This window comes from Piliocolobus tephrosceles, chromosome 19 (genome assembly GCF_002776525.5).
Source record: "Piliocolobus tephrosceles isolate RC106 chromosome 19, ASM277652v3, whole genome shotgun sequence".
NCBI classification, from domain to species: domain Eukaryota; kingdom Metazoa; phylum Chordata; class Mammalia; order Primates; family Cercopithecidae; genus Piliocolobus; species Piliocolobus tephrosceles.
In genome coordinates this window covers 19,010,364-19,029,409 of record NC_045452.1, presented here as the reverse complement: position 1 = coordinate 19,029,409, position 19,046 = coordinate 19,010,364, and the positions used below count along the sequence as shown (strand labels likewise).

The 19,046-nt window shown below is 54.8% G+C and overlaps 1 protein-coding gene across 2 annotated transcripts in view; it reads right to left on the bottom strand.

Moving 5' to 3' along the window:
* Positions 1-980: 980 nt before the first annotated feature.
* CYTH4 (cytohesin 4) overlaps positions 981-19,046 on the bottom strand; it is a 32,367-nt gene continuing 14,301 nt past the window's right edge. The window contains exons 5-13 of one of the 2 annotated variants that reach the window (XM_023222063.2): positions 18,476-18,594; positions 17,036-17,116; positions 15,296-15,408; positions 12,894-13,042; positions 7,032-7,143; positions 5,244-5,320; positions 4,781-4,852; positions 4,145-4,299; positions 981-2,887 (exon numbers count right to left, since the gene is read on the bottom strand). In XM_023222063.2, the coding sequence (XP_023077831.1) occupies positions 2,815-2,887; positions 4,145-4,299; positions 4,781-4,852; positions 5,244-5,320; positions 7,032-7,143; positions 12,894-13,042; positions 15,296-15,408; positions 17,036-17,116; positions 18,476-18,594 (951 nt within the window). In that variant the 3' untranslated portion in view covers positions 981-2,814. Of the gene's footprint in view, positions 2,888-4,144; positions 4,300-4,780; positions 4,853-5,243; positions 5,321-5,357; positions 5,670-6,251; positions 6,356-7,031; positions 7,144-12,893; positions 13,043-15,295; positions 15,409-17,035; positions 17,117-18,475; positions 18,595-19,046 lie in introns of those variants that run through there. The other variant, XM_023222064.3, reaches the window with a different exon arrangement.

Genomic DNA, 19,046 nt, shown 5'->3' with positions numbered 1-19,046 from the left:
CCAAGTGATCCTTGGAGCAGCAGTGCTTGCACTCCTCCAGCAACGGGGAACGTACTACTCACCTCCCATGGCAGAGGCTCTTTTTCTCTTTCTTTTTCCTTCTTTTCTTTTCTTTCGAGTGTCACTCTGTTGCCCAGGCTGGAGTGCAGTGGCATGATCTCGGCTCACTGCAACTTCTGCCTCCCAGGTTCAAGCTATTTTCCTGCCTCAGCCTCCCAAGTAGCTGGGATTATAGGCGTGTACCATCACACCTGGCTACTTTTTTGTATTTTTAGACTGGGTCTCCCCAGGTTGGCCAGCCTGGTCTCGAACTCCTGACTTCAGGTGATCCGCCCGCCTCAGCCTCCTAAAGTGCTGGGATTACATGCTTGAGCCACCAAGCCCAGCTCTTTTTTTTTTCTTTTGGGATGGAGTCTTGCTCTGTCACCCAGGCTGGAGTACAGTGGCGCCATCTGGGCTCAATGACACCTCCGCCTCCTAGGTTCAAGCAATTCTCCTGCCTCAGCCTCCTGAGTAGCTGGGATTACAGGTGCCCACCACCACACCCAGCTAATTTTTGTATTTTTAGTAGAGACGGGGTTTCACCATGTTGGCCAGGCTGGTCTCGAGGTCCTGATCTCAAGTGATCCTCCCACCTCGGCCTTCACGAGGTGTTGGGATAACAGGCGTGAGCCACCACGCCTGGCCGGCAGAGGCTCTTTCTATCTTTAGACAGCATTGCCTGCTGGAAAGTTCTTTTGCCTTTCCATGGGCTTGTCAGAACCAGCTTGCCTACCCCTGCTTTGTGGAAGCCCCATTGGCTGTCCAGCCTCTGGTGATGGCTCCTGTGCCAATGTCCCGGGGATGGCGTCCTAGGGCCCTCTGAGTGACCAGCTTCCCTGCCTGGCCCTCCTTTCCTCCACTGGGACAGGGACGGAGGTGGAGGGCCCAGGTGGGGTCAAGGTGGCAGCCGCAGTCACAGAGAGGACAGAGCGCACTCATGAGTTGGATCATGAGTTTTATTCTCTCTTTGGAGTGACTCTCAGAATAGCCATTTATGCCCAGAAAATCCATGATGCCATCCCCTCCATGATGGAGGAAGCTGAGGACCAGAGAGGGGAAGGGAGTCGACTAAGGGAGTAGCCAGTGTATCCCAGGGGCAGGACAGAATCTCTGACCCCTGACCCCTAGCCCAGTGCTCCTTCCACCACCCCTGGCTGCTCCTTCATGGACCAATGAGGTGACAGAGGCAGGGCTTAGTTCCCAGGCTGACAAGAATCTGTGGATGTCCTCAAATGTCCCATAAGGTCTCCTCCTACAGACGCCCAACCCAGACCTTGTCTGGTGCAATATCACTATTGGGTGCTTGCAGATCTCCAGAGACAGGAGTCTCACCACCTCACAAGGCAGTTACTCCATCCTGACCCTGTGGAAGGTGTGCACATGTGGGGGTGGGTGGGGACGAGGAGAGGCGCCTCGCGAGCTGCGGTTCCTTCTGGGGGATCCACCTGCTTCCTTGCCTACTCAGGCTGGCAGTGGGGCAGAGGCGACCACATTTCCTGCTCCCCCGCCAAGGAATTTCCCTCTAGGGGCTCCCCTGGGCCTGTGTGAGGGGGTGAGAAGTGTTTCCTGTTAGTGGACTCCTCCTCCAGGCAGGCCTCCCTGGAGACAGAGCTGGCTGCTCGGGTACTGGAAGTCAGCTCTACTCTGACGATACTGCTGCAGAGGGTCTCGAGATGCTGGGACCTGCCAGTCTGCCCCTTATCACCATGGAACTGCTGGTCAGTGGTCTCGAAGGAAAGCCATGGCCAAGACTCTGCCTCTCCAAGCATGAGTTCTGTGTTACTTGCTGGCTCAGCCACTGCCTCCAGGCAGCCCTCCTGGTAACCACAGTGCACAAAACTCTCTCTTCTTGGCTTCTTGGATATAGCACCCATCCTGCTTGAGTCCCATCTGTCTGGGATGTTCTCTGTCATTTTCTCGAGGGTCCCACCTGCTCCTCTCCTCAAAATGAACATCCTTGAAAGGTGGAGTGTCTACTGCTCTTCTCTTCCCAGCAACCTTGAATCCAGGGTCTGCCCCGGCTCCGTAAACAAGGGCTGCCGTCTCCAGCTGAAAGCTGGGGCACAGGGCTAGCAGGGGCCAAGAGATTTCTAGTCCAAACACTGCAGTTTTGCAAGAACTAGAGAATGGGCATGACTTGGCAGAGGGCACACAGCGAGTCAGACGTGGAGCTGGGACTGAGCTCGTGGGGTCCGGGCTCCTAGGGCAGTGCTCCTAGAGTTCCGTCCTGTGGTCCTGTCCGTGGGTTTGAGCTGTGTGTACGCTGAGCTCTGCTCAGGCAGAGACGGTCAAGTCCAACCTGAGGGCAGGGGAGGGGCTGGCAGAGATACCCCTGAAAAGGAAGAGCCTTGCCAGGGAGAAGAAGCACTTAGGGACCCCACAGCTCCTCCTACGTTGAGGGCTGAGAGCATCTGAGTGCAGAGAGCTCCTTCAGAGCTGAGGACATGGAAGTCCAGAGAGAAGAGAAGATCCAGCCTTCTGGGGCTGGTTTTCCTCTGGCTGCTCTCATCACCCCTTCCTGTAGTGCATATAGGGCAGGGGCTTGCAGCTGGGTGCCCAGGCCAGGGGGCCTCATTGCTGGACTCAGCCCGCTACAGCTCCCACCCACCCTCCTGAGCTCTGCCTTCCCCACTAGAGTCAGCTCAAGGTAACGGGGGAGAGCAGTGATGTCTGTGGCCCAAAAGAGTGTGCTGGGGTGGGAGGTGGGCCTCCAGGTACTGCAGGCGATGGGACTCTCAGGATGACCAGACCCCAGTGCCACCTCCAGGAACCTCACTGCTTGCTGGCAATCTTCTTCTTCCGAGTAGAGACCAGGTCATAGAAGGGGACACGAGTGATGCTGGCTCTAGAATGAGAGTGGGAGGAAAGATTTTAGGGCTGGACTGGCCATCAAGGGGGTCTGGTCTCTCAGGGCTTGTATCAGGGGCATGAGACTCCCAGGGAGGTGTCAGCCTGCTCTGCCGCAGGGGAAAAGCCACATGGCCCCAACAAGAGCTGTGCCAGCCTTGCTAGCCTAGCTCAGTGTCCCATGGGCAGGGCCAGAGTGGGTGAGGCCTCTGATCAGGAGCTGAGAGCCTTGGGAATTCTATCCCCAAATGTCTCTGGGCCCTTCTCCAGGCTCTCACTGTAGACCTTCGGAAGGTAATGGGAAGAGCGTGGGGTGGAGCTGGCAGACCTGCCTGTTGGACCCTGCTCTGTCCCTGGTTCTGTGGCCTGGGCGGGTCCCTCCCATCTCTGGGCCGCAGTTTCCTCATCTGTAAGATGGAGGTGAGAATGGGTCTGCCTGGCAGCCTCACAGGCTGTTCCACTGCAAGGCCCAGGTGAAAAGACCCTGCAGGTCCCCGGGACACGGCCCCTGCCCAGCAACCACTTCTGCCTTCCTCTGGCTACCAGGCCTCACCCTCGCCAATGTCTTGGGCTGGCTCAGAGTCAAGCTTTGAGCAGGTTTGCCATCTTGCCCTTTACCAGGTGCATCTTCCTCGTGTCTCTCCTGTTGGTGGCACCACAGAACCAGTCCCTACACTTTGGCTTTCCTCACCCAGCCACCCCTCCCTATTTATCAGTCTATGGCTCCCCCGTGCCCCAGGAGAAACCGAAGCTCTTCACCACAGTGGCTGTGGCTTTGCCATGCTCAGCAGTTTCAGCTCCCACATTGCTTAGCCTCACTTGGACTCTGGGATGCTGTGCAGGTAGGCTGCCTGCTGATTGCCCACACCGGTCCTTTTACCTGGAAGTTTATCTGGAAAGCCCTTCCCTCTACCTCCACCAGGTCCTTCCCAGGCCACTTTGGATAGTGAAGCCAACAAGAGCACTCACCATGTGCCAGGCAAGCACGGGGCAAGAGTTTTATATGCAACTCTTTGCTCTATTCTCCCACCAACCCCATGCAGTGGGTCTCTCCCTTCCCTGTGTCCTGGGGGCTGGCCTGGTGCCGGGCACACAGAAAGTGCCCGTGGAATACGGGTGGAAGGGGTTTGCTGGCCAGAAACAGGAGGGAGAGACTGGAGTTAGCCCCCTTTACAGAAAAGGAAGCAAGACCCAAAAGAAGCAGGGCCTTCTGGAAGGTGATGGAAAGCCATCCCCAGACCTGGGCACCCCTTACCGGATGGCCTCGATCCACTGGTCACGCTCCTCGGCACTGGTGGCTGAGATCCGGTAGGACTCGTGCTTGCCCTCCACCACCCTGCCGTCGCCATCGGTCTTGCAGGCCTTGATTTTCTGGCCTCGGCAGCTGGGGTTGTAGAGCTCCAGGCAGAACTGTGGAGAGGTGGCCAGGCGGGGGTGGGAAGAGAGGGAGGCTGGGTGAGCTCTCCAGGAGGCCCAGATGCTGGTGTCCCTGATCAGCGTGACAGCCCCATGACAGGCGAAGGGGCAGGAGCTGCTCCTCCCACACTGAGCACTCTGTCTGTGCCAGGCTCCTGAATCTACCATCCTCCCTAAAGTCTCTATGTGACACGTGGGCTCACTGAGGTTCTGAATGGAGTGGCGCTTATGCAGGGCCATCCAGCCAGTCGGGCTGTGTGGGACAACAGGGGACAACCACGTCCTTGGACCGACATTGATCTTTTCCCATGTCCATGGGCCCAGGAGGGAGAGAAGGCAGCCCTGAGCCATAGGGAAGATGTGAGGGACACAGCCTGGCTTCCTGGAGAGCCCAGCCTCAGGCCCTCTCCCCACGTTCTGTTTAGGAAATTTCCCAGTGACTCCAGCCTCCGAGCCCCCCAGCCTGAACACCTACTGGCTTCTTGGGGTCATCCACCTTCTGCACGGAGAGGTTCTCAAGTGGTATGATTCCCCGTGGCTCCTTGTCCTACAGGGAAAGGGGAAGGAAGGTCAGGGTCAGGAAGTGGAACCCTGAGGCCCAAGGCAGGGCGTGAATGTGTGGGGTTCCCCAAACTCAAAGAGGAGCGTGCTCGTCTTCCGAGACTGTCCAGTCATGGGGGGATGGAAGTTAGAAGCAGCATGTGAAGAGCTCTGGCTGGAAGTTAGGAGGCCCAGCTTTAAGCCTGGGCTCTGCCTAGGACCTTGGCCCGTCCCTCCTCAGTGTACCCGTTTTCCCCATCTGTAAAATGGGCATGGAGGGGAACTGAGTGATCTCAAAGGATCCAAAGCTGTGTTAGTCGACTGCTCAGTGGGCGTTGGGAAGGGAGTTGTGCGGGGAGAGGCGGGGGCGGGGGAAGGCCCAGGGGACCCCTGCTCACAGCGGTGAACTCGAAGTAGTAGAGGCAGTTGTCAGTCAGGATGAACCAGCGCCGTTTCCACGTCTTCACGCGGCCCCCTGCGCAAGGCCAATGTAGCAAGCTGGTCAGTCCTCCTCCTGGGTCACTGACACCTCTCCCAGGGAAGGGCAGGGCCTCGGATGCTTTCCCCTGGACCCCCAGCTGAGTGCCCTAACCCTCATCCACCACACCTTCCCCCACATCTATCCCTTTCTCAGACAAGAACCTTAGTGGCTCCTGTCACCCCCAGGCTTCCCTGGAGCTGCTTGAGCTGGCGTTTGGGTGGTCTCTGTGATCAGGTCCTAGAAATGGTCTTCCTGGCTACCATGATCCATTGCTTCATTCCTTAGCTTGATCCCTGCCTGGCACTGTGCTAAGCATTTCATCCTTCATTTGCCAGGCACTGCTCTAGAGGTTTTAAAAAATATTACTTATTAATCCTCATAACCATGTATGAAGAGAGGACCATTGTTAACTCCATTTTACAGATGAGGAAACAGTCATGGAGAGGTAAAATTGCCTGCCCACGGTTCAGCAGCAGAGCTGGGATTCGAACCCCAGTGTCCTAGTACCAGAGCCCAACTCTTGGCCATTTTGCTGCACATTTAACCCTCCCAGAGATCATTCTTCCCATCTTACAGCTACAGAAACTGAGGCTGAAGAAACTGACCATCAGCACTTGGGTGGAGGAGCTGGGATTTGGGCCCAGGACTGCGTGACTCTGAGACCCCCTCTCCCACCTGAGTTGGGATTTATGACAGAGAGCTTCTCAGGGGCAGACAGCACGTGGCTGGGGCAGGACAGGAGGCCAAGTGCTCTGGAGGAGGATGGACTGGGGTGTGGTGTGGAGAGTCAGAGGACTTGGGGGCTCCTGGGGGCACTGGGCAGGACTGGCACAGGGCTTGGTAGACAGGAGGTTCTGGAGGCTCAACGTTGCTGGAGGTGAGCCAGGTTGAGACCTCTGCTTCAACGTGAGGCATCTGTCCTCACCTGCCCTGGAGGTGCTGTCCCCGGCTGGGCTGTCCCTGCTGGAGAGGCTTCAGGAAGTGTGTGTGGGACGCAGGGGCAGATGGCCGGGCACTGGGGTTCCCCTGCTGGACTGTGCAGCCACTGTTACTGCAGCACCCACCCCAGCTGCTCTCTGCAGGGTGCAGGTCCTCCCTGCCCCCAGTCAGCTTGAAGGGAGCCTCCCTCTAAGCCACATCCTGTCATCCTTCCCCCCCTCCTTAGGGACACCTAACCCTCTGCCCCCTCAAATCTGCCCCTGGCTGGCTGTGTGGCCTCAGGCAGATCCCTGGCTTTACTGTTTGGCTGTAGGGGATCCAGCACCTTGCCTGAGCTCAGTAGGTTCTGAACAAATGGTACTTCTTGCTATGACTTCTCTCCCCATTCCTTTGGGGACAGAGAAACAGAACTGCAGCTGAAGCGTTTGTCAGTGGGTCTGTCTGCCTCTCGCCGGGCTTACAGCTCAGACCCCTCCACCGGTTCCCTGCATTCTCAGGACAGACGGATGGATGGGGCAGGCAGACGGCTGCACTGGGGGCCGGGAGACCTGGAGGCTGTCCAACTCCGTCTCCCAGGATGCATGTGAGCCTCGTGTCAGTCGTGTGTCTGTGCGTGTATAAGTGTGCATGCAACGACGTGTGCCCGCGCGTGTATCAGTGTGCGTGTGACGATGTGTGCCCGCGTGTGCATGAGTGTGTGTGTGGCAATGTGTGCCCGCGCATGCGTGAATGTGCGTGCGACGACGTGTGTCTGTTGGCCTCTCACCCAGCTTGAGCAGCCAGCCCTCCCGGTCTGGGTTGAAGAAGGTGTGAGTGAGGTCATTGCCGTCGTCCTCAGGGATGGAGAAGGGCTCACTCTTGATGCTGTCGAAGAGGTTCTGCCCCAAGAGAATAGAGAGAAAGACCTGGCTGTGAGTCCACCCGAGCCCGAGGCCTAGGCCTGGCCTGGCCTGTGTGGCCTTGAGCAGGTCACTCACCTGCAGGCATACTCTTTCCTCACCTGTTAGTTTATCGTGGCCCCTGGGCTTTTCTTGGTGAGCCCCTCTCTGGTTCCCTCCATTCAGCCTGGGCCTGGCCTTGCCTCCCTGCCACCCCCGCCACCCCCGTCATGCTTCCCTCTGTGCTACTGTAGGGCAGGTGAGCAGGGCTCAGCCACTCAAACACACACATATACAAACATGCATGCTCGCACACACACGTGCACACTCACACGCACATGCACATGCGGGCACGTTCACACACATGCATGCACACTTATATAAATGCATGCTCACACATACATACATACACACACATGCACACACATGCACGCTCACACACATGCACACTTGTATGCATGCACACACATGCGTGCACACTCACACACAAGTGCACACTCACACACATGCATGCTCACACATATACATGCATACTTACACGTGCATGCATGCTCTCACACATATATGCACAATATACATGCATGCTCACACATATACATGCATGGTTATGCACATGCACACACATACATACACACTCACACATATAGGTACACACATGCACACTTACACACATACATGCACACTAATATACATGCACGTTCACACACATGCATGCTTGCGCACACATACATGCCCTCTTACACATACCGGCATGCACACTCACAATATACATGCACACATATATACATGCATGCTCACACACACACATGCATGCTTACACACACAGACACAGACACACACAAACACACGTATTCTCTCTCTGTCTCTGGGGCACAGCAACCTTGGCAAAAGCCATGGGAGGAGGGTCCTCTCTTGCTTAGGTGTAGCAGCAGGGACGTCCCTGAGTTGAGGGGCCACTGAGGAGCCAGCAGGGAGGAGGATATAGGCCACTTCATGTTGAGAGGCCCAGCTGAGTGACAGCCCAGGATGGGATCCTGTCTGTGACTCTCAAAAACCCCTCTCCTAAGCAGACCTATTCTGGATGGGCCAGGGTAGGGTCTGGGGAGCTCCCAGAAAGCAGACTGCAGTTCTCCATGGAAGCCTTTCGGGCAGTAAGAGCTGGTGACATGTGCGAGAGCAGCCTTGTAGAGTAATGAGCTCTTTGTCACTGGAAGTAAGTAAGCCAGGTCTGCAAGTTCCCTGTGGGCAAGGTGTGGCTGCTGGCGCCAGATCACCCCATGTGCTTTGAATCTCCTGCCATGAGATAATGCGTTCTATGAGCAACCTGCCTAGATTTCCAAGTGTTTGGAGAACCAGTCTAAACTGTCCATTTCTGCTTATTAAAAGCAAGCGCAGTGTTGTCTCAGAGGATGAAATCATTTCCTTTCGCTGTGTTTGTGTGTGCTGCTGCTCAGATGTTTCTATTCAGATGCTTCTTTGAGATTTTAAATGAAAATTCTCTGAAATATCGTCTGATTCTCTCAAAGATTTAGAAACGGGGCTTGCTGGTTCTTTAAGGTCTTTTCTGACCTCAGAGCTCAGGGGTCCAGAGTCAGGGCTGGGCTGGGAGTGGCTTCCCTGGGCTCAGTCTGGCTGTGGGGCTATGGGGGTGGGGAAGAGCGGGCACCAGTTTCTCTCTGGGAAGCCCCTACGTGCATCCCCGGGAATTCCCAGGTGGCACTGGCTGGTTGAACAAGGGCCTGAAACAGGAAGGCCCCATCAACAAAGCTGGCAGCACAGACAGATATTTGCAAGCCCAAGGAGCTATGCAGGGGAGCACGCAAGGGCTCTTGACCGCCACAAAACCCACAGGGGGACCCAGCAGCTTCTGCGGTCACTGTATCAGCCTGTGTGTTCTGCCCTCGCAAAGAAAACGGCTGAGTTCACCCACATTTCCTGTCCCCTGTAAACACCAACCTCTCCTGCAAGAAAACGCCCTGCACGCACTGCCGCCAAACCCCTAGGCTCAGCTGTCTTCTCCCGGTTGGGTGGATGTGCAGAAATGCAAGGGCCTCCTCCTTCCAGTGGCCCCGCTGACTCTGGGTCCCTCCACCCCCACCTCCCCAGTTTCCCTCTGGGGTGTCTCTGCTCCTCTGTGTTCTGTTCAGGTCACTCAGCAGTGTTGACACCCACAGGTCCTCAGCCCCAGGCTCCAGGAGGGGGTGAATGACTCACATCTGGCTGATTAGAGCATTTCATTCTGCTAGCCGCAGTTCAGGGAGTTCAGTTCAGGCTCAAGCCAGCCAATAAGCATTAATCCTAGGACTTTAGCTGAAACCACTGAGGAGGAGGACTGTGAGGGCACAGGAAGGCCAGGCCATCTCTGCCACTCCTGGGCAGAGCTGATTTAAGAGAGAAATTAACACAGAGGAGGGGGTTGTTGAGAGATGGGGCAACTGGATCAGGCCCTGATGTCACCGGGCACCTGGATCTAGCTGAGCCTGAAGCCAACATTTCTGAAGGCAGATCGATCTCTGATCTTTTCAGTGACATGAATCAAGATTCCGCTAGCTAGGAAGTAACTGGTAGCTGGAAAGCACAGCCAAGTCCTCCATCCCCAAGTCTTGCCTTATGGCCTCTGCAGAGGGATAGGCTCTGAAGTCAGTCATGGGTTCCAATCAGGACTCCAACTATGAGACCTCTGGCCAGCTACCTCTCATGGAGCTCAGTGTCTTCTGCTGTAAACTGGGGATGGGATGACTTAATACGAACATAAAGTACTTAGCACTGTGCCCAGTCCACAGTCCATTCTGACCGAGGGGCCTGGGCAAGGACCCAGGAGGTGCAGGGCTGCCTATGGCAGAAGATGCCCGAAACTGGGAGACTGTTACCCTGCCTGGGCCTCAGTTTCTCCAGCTTTGACATCGGAGAGTGGAGTTCTTGGTCCCCTCATCCCCTGTGCCTCCTCCACCCTAGCTCCCCCTCCCACAGCCCTCAGGGTGGGTGGTTCCTCTCCTAGCTTTTCTCAAGGCCTGCTGAGTGCCAGACGCCTGACAGCTTCTCAGAAAACGATATGAAGCCAGCATCATCAGCCCACTTTGCAGATGAGGAAACTGAGGCTCATGTCCAAGGTCACATAGACATAAGGGCAGAGCTGGGATTTGACCTCCCATCCCTGTGAGTCTGAACACTGTGCCTTCGCCCTGAGCTTCTTGGGAGCTCTGCCCCCTGCCCCATCTGGATGGCCAGAGCAAGGTTGGTTCAACTCTCCTGTTCCCCGACTACCACTGTGCACCTCTCCACAGCCTTTCCCAGCTGTGCATCCTTGTGGTCTGTGTACCCTTGGGGTGACCTCTCTTTGGGTCGTATCTATGTAGACTTAATTTTGCAAATTGGGTCACTTAAAAGCATTATGTGTCCTCCTCACTTAACGGGCCCAAACTGGAGAATCCTTCTGCCGAGTGGTGACCTTGGACCGTCTGAAGGTGCTTAAAGCTGAATCCTTGCTTCACGTATGGGGAAAATGAGGCCCCGACAGAAGGCAAGAGGATCCCCAAATCCACGCAGCTGCCTGTGTGGGAAGCTTCAGGATTGATTAGCCACTCCAACTACAGCAGGCACTTGGCTGAATACCTTACACTTCTGCACTAATCCTGTGAACTGGGGCTCACAGAGGTCAAGCCACTTTCCCAAGGTCACACAACCAGAAAGTGGGGTAGCCGGGGCTGGAGGTGGTTCTGACTCTGGTGCTCTGTTCTTTCCCCTAGTCTGTGTCTGCCTCTCTGGGCTGCCAAAGAGGATAATAAGGGCTTCCTAGGCTAGGCCTCCCGGGCAGATTTTGTAGCTAAATTGAGATAATAGACCCCAAAGCCTGGTGAGAAGAAACTTACAAGTTCCATACAAATGTGGTGCATTGTTATTAACAAAAGGCTCCAACTGGGAAAAACAGCTAAGGAGGGAGATGCTGAAAAGGGCTCACTGGGAGCTGGAGGCAATAATGTGGCACCTGGGAGAGCGGCAGGACCAGTGCTGGGAGGTAATTAACTCATTCCCTGCCAGACAAGGTGTGCCCGCATAGCCCCATGAGGACCCCAAATGAAATGAGTCACCAATGCTCAAATGCCTTTTAAAATGTTTCTGGCATTTTACTAAGTGCTGGGGCTTTTTTTCATTATTAATTATTTTTAATAGTGACATAAGCCACAGGCCCTACCTTAGCTGGGGAGCCACGCAGGGGGCAGGTATTATATACCTGGCACAGGCTCTGCCCGTAACATTTAAAACAGTTACTCCCTGTGGCAGGTATTATTATCCCCACTCTCCCGGCAGAGGGGATGTGGCTTGGACGCCAGTGAGTCATTGCCCAAGGTCACCTAGCAGGCAAATGGGGAAGACGGGAGTAGACCTGAGCTCCAACCAGCTTTCACGCTCTCATGCTATGGAGTGGCTCCGCTCTGATGCTCTTTCTCCTCTTGGGACCAGGCAAGAGGTGGGTTAAGGGTGAGGCAGTTCTCAAACACCGAGGGGGCACCAGAATCATTCCAGATCCAGGATCCACCCCAGCCTTGGAGGCAGGAGGTATAGGTATAATCGGTGCCCAGCTGGGACGTGGTGTTCACGCCCCCTCCGCCCCTCCCCTGCTGGGCTCTGACCATAGAGGAGATTGAAGCTCACGGGACTCCAGAGCATCTCCAGTCTTTGAAGTGAACTTGTCTGTTCATGTTTCCTAAGCCGGGCTCTGAATCTCTCCTTCCTGTTCTTACAAATTCCCACTGGCTCCCTGTGGCCCGGAGGAAACAGGCAAACTCCTGAGGCTGTCATTGGAAGCCCTGGACACTCTGGCCCCACCCTGTCACCCACTACTGGGCATATATACCACACCTCGGCCACACTGGACACCTCTCCTTCCCCAACCAGGACACGGCTCCGTTCTGGCCACTTCTTTATGAAATCTCATTTCCCAGCTTCTCCTTTGGGAACACTCCCATGTAACCTTCAAGGCCCAGTTCAGAAGTCACCTCCTCTGTGGAGACTTCCAGGATGGCACCCTTCCCTGCCCCCAGAGCAATGACAGCCGCAGTGACAACAGATCTGCGTCTCCAGAGCTCCATCCCCACAGCCAGCACGGCATGAATCATGCAGCCTTGTAATTCACATGTGTACGGTCCTCCCACCAGACCCTGAACTTGGTCAGAGCAGCATATGTGGTTGATTCATCCCTGTGGCCCCCCGTGCTGGGCGCGGAGCCTGGCATGGTGTGGCAGGGGTGCAGGCTATTTGAGGAAGCAACTGGAGGTTTGGCGCCTGCTTGGCTCCCCAGCTTAAGTAGTGCCTTGTGGGAGACCTCAGTTTCCTCCTCTCTAAGGGACAGGGGGCCTAGAGCAGAGACTGAGGGTTTTCAGGCCTGACGCGCTGAGCGTCTAAGAATCTCTATTCTAATAAGTAGACCTGGGCTGTGTGAGGTACCCTTTTGGGAAGATGTGAACGATGGCTGCCCAGAGTCCCCCAAAGGCTTAAATCTGGGTGGACCTCCTGGGTGGTCTATCTGGGACATCCTTCTCAAAATGGGGGCCTCTCTTGGGCAGGTGGGTTTCAGTACCAACGTGCTTTGTGACGGTGCCTCTCAAGATAGTGACAGCCTGGCTGGGCCACATCAGCAGAGTCCCCGCTGGAGGCTGTCTATCTCAGAGGAGCCCCTCCCGGGCTGTCCACTAAGGACAGGTCCCTCCTGGATTCCCCGGGCCGGGCTGGGTGGGCTGCGCCTCTCTCACCCGCAGCTGGTCCTCGGGCAGGTCACTACCATTGTTGATGCCACGGTTCATGGACACAAAGCGCTCAAAAGGCGGCCTGTCCCGGACGTTGGGGTTGTGGAGGCTGGTGTTGAGCATGATGATGGAGAAGGACAGCACGTAGCAGGTGTCTGCGGAGGGGACAGCGGTCACAGTTCTGGCCCTGGCCACTCTCCCTGCCTCTGCCCCAGCCCCAGCCCCTTCTAGGGCCCAGAATCTGCCATGGCAAGTCCCCGAAGGTCCACCTTGTCCCCCTGACTTGGGCTTTGAGGCCCAGCCTCCCCTCCCCTCCCACTCTTGCTGGTCCCCACCCCCTTTTAAACTATCCTCAGCCTGTCTTTCTGAGTCCCTTTCCACCTCCATGCTTTGGCTCCTGCTGGACCCCCTGCCAGGCCTGCCCTTCCTTCCCTCCTGTCCACTTCTATCCTCCTTCTCGTTCAGCTCGGGGCTTCCTCCCTGCAGAGCCCTTCCAGCCCCCTTCCCACTCTATTCTCTGCCTCTCAGAACCCAGAGAACACTCATTGTTAGCAGCGTTGTTCAGGGCTGAGCCACTGCTGCTCTGTAATCTTGCTGGCGTTCCTCCTGAGCCCCAGCGCCTCTCCCATTATTCAGACTTTCAAGTGCTCAGGAGGGAGGGCTGGGCTGATGGCTGGGAAGGGAGGTGATTGCTACTCTGGCGGGGTCTTTTGTGGAGTATTTGGGCCCTGGATCCAGAGCCAGGGAAGTTCAGCTGCGTCTCCAACTCTCTGGTTGACCTTGGGAAGTACGTGACCTCCCTGACCTTCAGCTTCCCCATCCTTGACATTCAGAGGTTAATCTTTGAAGTAACTGCCTGTTCTGGAACATCAATGATTCTATCTCTGATGGCAGTGGCACCGAGCATTGTTGGTGCTTGCCCTGTGCTAAGCTCTCACATCCCCATGCCCAACCTATGAGGCAAGTCCTGTTGTCACTTCCACTCTACAGATGAGGAAACCGAGGTACAGGAGGTTAAGCTATATGCCCAACAAAATTAAGAAGTAATTGGACCGTGATTCAAATCTGGTGCTTTAAGATGCCTTCTTTCCTACCTACAACTATTTATTGAGTACATACTCTGTGCTGTGGGCCTGGGAGTCATTGATGATGAGTCTGATAGGGTCCCTGCCCTTGCAGGCTGTTTAGACTTGTGACAGATAATAAACAAGCAAACACTAAATTAAGATCTAACTACAAAGTAGAGCAAATATGCTGGAAGGTTTGTCCATGGACACAGCCAGGAGGCGGCGTGCTCGCGGACAAGTCATTTCATCTCTCTGAAGCTATATTCCATATGTCAGGGAGGGATGAGAAGACTACTGACCTCAAACAGTTGATGTATGGATTGAGTGACTTTGGCCGGTGGTGGTGGCTCATGCCTGTAATCCCAACACTTTGGGAGGCCGGGGAAGGTGGATCACCTGAGGTCAGGAGTTCGAGACCAGCCTGTCCAACATGGTGAAACCCCGTCTCTACTAAAAATACAAAAAATTAGCCAGGCATGGTGGTGGGCACCTGTAATCCCAGCTACTTGGGAGGCTGAGGCTGGAGAATTGCATGAACCTGGGAGGTGCAGGTTGCAGTGAGCTGAGATCATGCCATTGCACTCCAGCCTGGGTAAAAGAGAGAGACTCTGTCTCTCAAAATAAAATAAAATAAAATAAAATAAAAATACAAAAATAAAAAAATGATTGAGTGATTTTGCCTGTGTAAAGCACTCAGTGCACAGGGATTACTCAATACACAGGGTTGGTTATTGTTGTTATGATAACTAGATCCAGAGAAGAGGCCAGGACAAGTTGGCCTTGATGGTCCCTCACCCACCCTGTCCTCTGGATGTCTTCACATGGGCATTGGGTTAGCCCTGGGAGACAGGGCTATGGAGGACTGACCTTTGTGGATCTCCTTCTATGCCCCTTTTTTGCCCCTACACCCTGCCCAGGCCGTTTCATGCTTCTGGGCCTTTGTTCCTACTGAAACTCCTGCCAAAAAGGCCCTTTCTCCCCTTAACCTCCTGGAAAACTCCTATTCATCCTTCAAAACCCCATTCAGACCTCACTGTCTCTGAGAAGCCGTCTTGGACATGCTAATTCCCCTACTCCTGCCCTCAGACAGGGGTGCTGCTGCCTTAGCCTTAGCATCCTATGCTATCATCTCCTGCCTCCTCTCCTAAGAACTGTGTCTCAAGGCAGCTCTGTCAGACAAGCACCCAGCCGCAATGAAGTTGGTGCTCAGCGAGGGATCATGAAGGGGTCTGGGCTGCCAGGATCTGGGTACTTGGGGGAAGCTTGAGGGGGTCTGTGAAATCTATGCCTGGCAATGATGAAGAGGTCCCAGAGCCCTGGGTCCCACTCCCCTCCTGGCACCTGTGGACTGGAAGACGCCGGGGTTGCAGAGGCAGTAACGAGTGGCAAAGGCCTCCATCATCCGGTCTATCTTCTGGGCCTCGCCCGGCAGCCGGAAGCTCCACAGGAACTGCCTGGGGGAGAAACGGGGCCATGGGCAGTGGAGTGGGTGGGGGCTCTCAGGGGCCCCAGACAAGCTGCCCTATCTCTCTCAGGTTTAGTCTCTGTATCCTGTAAGTGGGGGAATCTGCAACTGTCATCTGGGCTCACAGGGAAGTGGGATTGGCACCAGGGAGTCCCAAGCACGCGGGGAGGTAGCCAAGAAATGCCTTTTCTTGTAGAATACGGAACTAAGCACACGCCCCGCTCTGCATATCTGAATCCCAGCACTGACGGCAGCCCAGTCTGCCTCAGCTGGAAAGGCGGCCTTTGCCTGGCCCGGGGTCTGTGGTTCCCTACATCTGGCCTTTGGGCTCTGAGATCTGGCTGTGGGACACAGTTGAGGAGGGGTGAGGCAGGGGTTTCCCCTTGCTAGGGCTCCCTTTCTTGGAATCTCGACTTCCCTCTAGCTCTGGAAGTTTGTGGTTTCCACAGCTTCAAGCTAAGTTCTCTGAGGGTGAGAACTGGGCCTGTATCTCTCGCTTTCCTGGTGGGCTTCACACAGTCCTGGGCCCCTAGCAATGGCTCAGTAAATAAGTGAATGAATGAATGAATATGTCAATGAATGAATGAAAGAATGAATATGGGAGACTCCCAAGTCACCCACCCCTCTCCCTTAAAGAGCTGGGAGTTAGAGAACACTGGATGGTGGTGGCTTCTTCCTTCTCTGTATTGTAAACTCCTACTTACCCTCCAAAGCCCAGATCAGATACCCCTTCTCGGAATCTGAGTTTTCCAGCAGCATCAAGACTTACTAAGCACTTACTGCGGACCAATTCTAAACCCTTGCTCATTTAGCCTTCACAACCCTATGAAGTTGGTACTATTATTATCCCCATTCTACGGATGAGGAATCTTAGGCACAGGGAGGTTTACTTTTTATTTCTTGTGAGACAGAGCCTCACTCTGTTGCCCAGGCTGGAGTGCAGTGGCGTGATCTCGGATCACTGCAACCTCCACCTCCCGGGTTCAGGTGATTCTCCTGCCTCAGCCTCCCGAGTAGCTGGGATTACAGGCACCTCAGCCTCCCGAGCAGCCGGGATGACAGGTGCCTGCCACCATGCCTGGCTAATTTTTGTATTTTGTGCGTGTGTATGGCTTTTGCTCAACGTCACATGGGGGTGAGCAGCAGAGCTGGGATTTGAACTGTATAGTCTGGCTCAAGAGTTTGTGCTTCAAACTGATAATTGTACTGCCTCTGTAGCTGTAAAAATGAGTACCAACAACGGTACCCTAATTAGAAGCTAATAAGTAATAATAAATGGAATAGCTACCAAGCAGTCTTATAAAATAAATAAAACATGCACTAATCCAAAAAGTAGGAGAATGACCGTAATAAAGCAATAATGATGAGAATGATTAAATACGGGCGTGACAGAATTCTAACGTAGCAAGAAGGCAGTATTTGCAAGGAACTAGGCCCTTTCCCGGGCGGTCCACCCCAGCTCTTTGAGGCAGTACTATCATGAAGTCATTCTTCTTCCTCGCCTCCTCTTCTTTGCTCCCAACCCTTTGTGCTGTTAGCTGTGTGGATCGCGACACCCCCAGCCACTGGGGCTGTGCCACTCTTGAGGGCCGGGACCCTGCTCCAGGACTACTCACCTGAGGGCCTGGACAAGGTTGAGGTTGGCGAACTCATGGCAGTCCACGAAGGCCTGGAGGACCTGCAGGTTGACGGGGTCCCTAGGGAGGGGGCGGAAGGGAGGGTGAGACACACTTGGATACTGGCTGGCCCCCACCTCCTGGAGGGGGTTGAAGTGGGGGAGGGAGAGGAGAGAGACATCTGTCCTTACGGGGTCCAGCTGCCATCTGGTGTGTTCACATCTGTCCCACCCATATGACACCCCGAGGGCACACCCTTGTCCTCCCACGCAGAAACACACACCTTCACTGCTCACCAGCGCTGCTCTGGCCCGGGAGGGGAGCCCTGGCTTTGGAGCGGCCTGCCCTCAGCCCAGGCCTTCCTCATTTCCTATAACTTCCCACCTGGCGACCTCCCGGAAGCCACCTGACCTTCCCAGTCCCAGCTTCCTCATCTGTACAAGGGAGAGAAGCTGACCTCCCCCATCTCCTCCCTCTCCCCAGCTCCTGAAGCAGGAAATTGCCCTTCTCACCATCTGCATGCCCTGCTCACCCCGGGAGGGAGGGGTGTCCTTGGGAGCTGGGGAGAGGGCTGTTGACTCCCTGGTCCAGCTTCACCCCTATCCCCTTGCCCGCCCCTTAGACCAGTCCTTTGCCCAGAGCCCTCTCACAGATCCTCACCTCCTCATCCACTATATCCTCCCTCTCTCCTCCCATCCAGTCTAGATTCTTGAGGCTGTTTCTGACCCCAGGGCCTTTGCACTTGCTGCTCCTGGACTGCTCCTCCCCCAGATGTCTGTACTGATTTGGTCAAATGTCACCTTCTCCATGAGATGCTTCCTGCCCACACTATTCTAAGTCACGGCCCCCAACCTATGGTGCCCAGAGTGTCTTCCTTCCTTCCTTCCACCACCACATCTGGCTAATTTTTGTATTCTTAGTAGAGACGGGGTTTCACCATGTTGGCCAGGCTGGTCTCGAACTCCTGACCTGGTGATCCACCCGCCTCAGCCTCCCAAAGTGCTGGGATTACAGGTGTGAGCCACCATGCCTGGCCGGTCCCCGGCATTTCTGACTTCCTTTCCCCGCTTGATTTGTATTCCACAGAGCTTATCATTCTCTAACATATTTTGCATCTATTGAGACCTGTCTCTCCCATTAGTGTGGACCTCTGAGGATAAGAGTTTTGTCTGTCTTATTCACTGGTGTACACCCAGGGCTTAGGATGGTGCCTGGAACACAGTAGACCCTAAGCAACATTTATTTGTTGAATAAATTACTAAATGAATGAAGGCAGTCAGGCTTTGACTCAGAATCTGGAGGGGATGATCCCTGAGCCCCTCAAGCCCTAGGAGTAATGACTTTCCTGACATAATTCATCCTCTCACCTGCACATTCACACACCTGTACACACCTGCACACCTTCACTTCCTGCCTCCCTAAGGCTCCACTCCTTCTTACCTCTCCCCCAAGTAGGTACCAATGGCTGTCTTGTTGAGGCCCTCGCCTTTATACAGGAACCGTGCGATGTCCTGGATGTCAGGGGTCAGCAGCTTGTGCTCAATGAAATACTGGATACCCTGGAGGGGGTACAGAGAAGCCGTGAGCAGCTGCTGCACGGAAGCAGGCCTGGGAGGGGGAAGGGAGGAAGGAGCTCCCGTGGCCAGAGCCCTGGAGCCTGGCATTCTGGTGTTGGCACGGTCTGTTCTGGGAAGTTGTGATCCCCTCCTTCACAGGAGCTGCCTTTGTGAGGTGGTGGGTTCCCCATCACTGGAGGTGTGCAAAGAAAGTCAGCCTTCCTGCCGTGAACCAGGTTCATGCCGTGAGCCAGGTTCGTGCCGGGTACTCCCCAGGGTCCCCTTCGGTCTGACATTCTTTGATTATATGCTTCAGTGATTCGAGGAATTTGTAATTCTGAGATTCAATGATTCAGCCATTTCTTTTGTTCCCCTAAAACTCATATTATTTAAAAATAGCATTTCACTCTTTCACACAAGTAATCTATGTCTATTGTATAAAAGTTAGAAAAAAC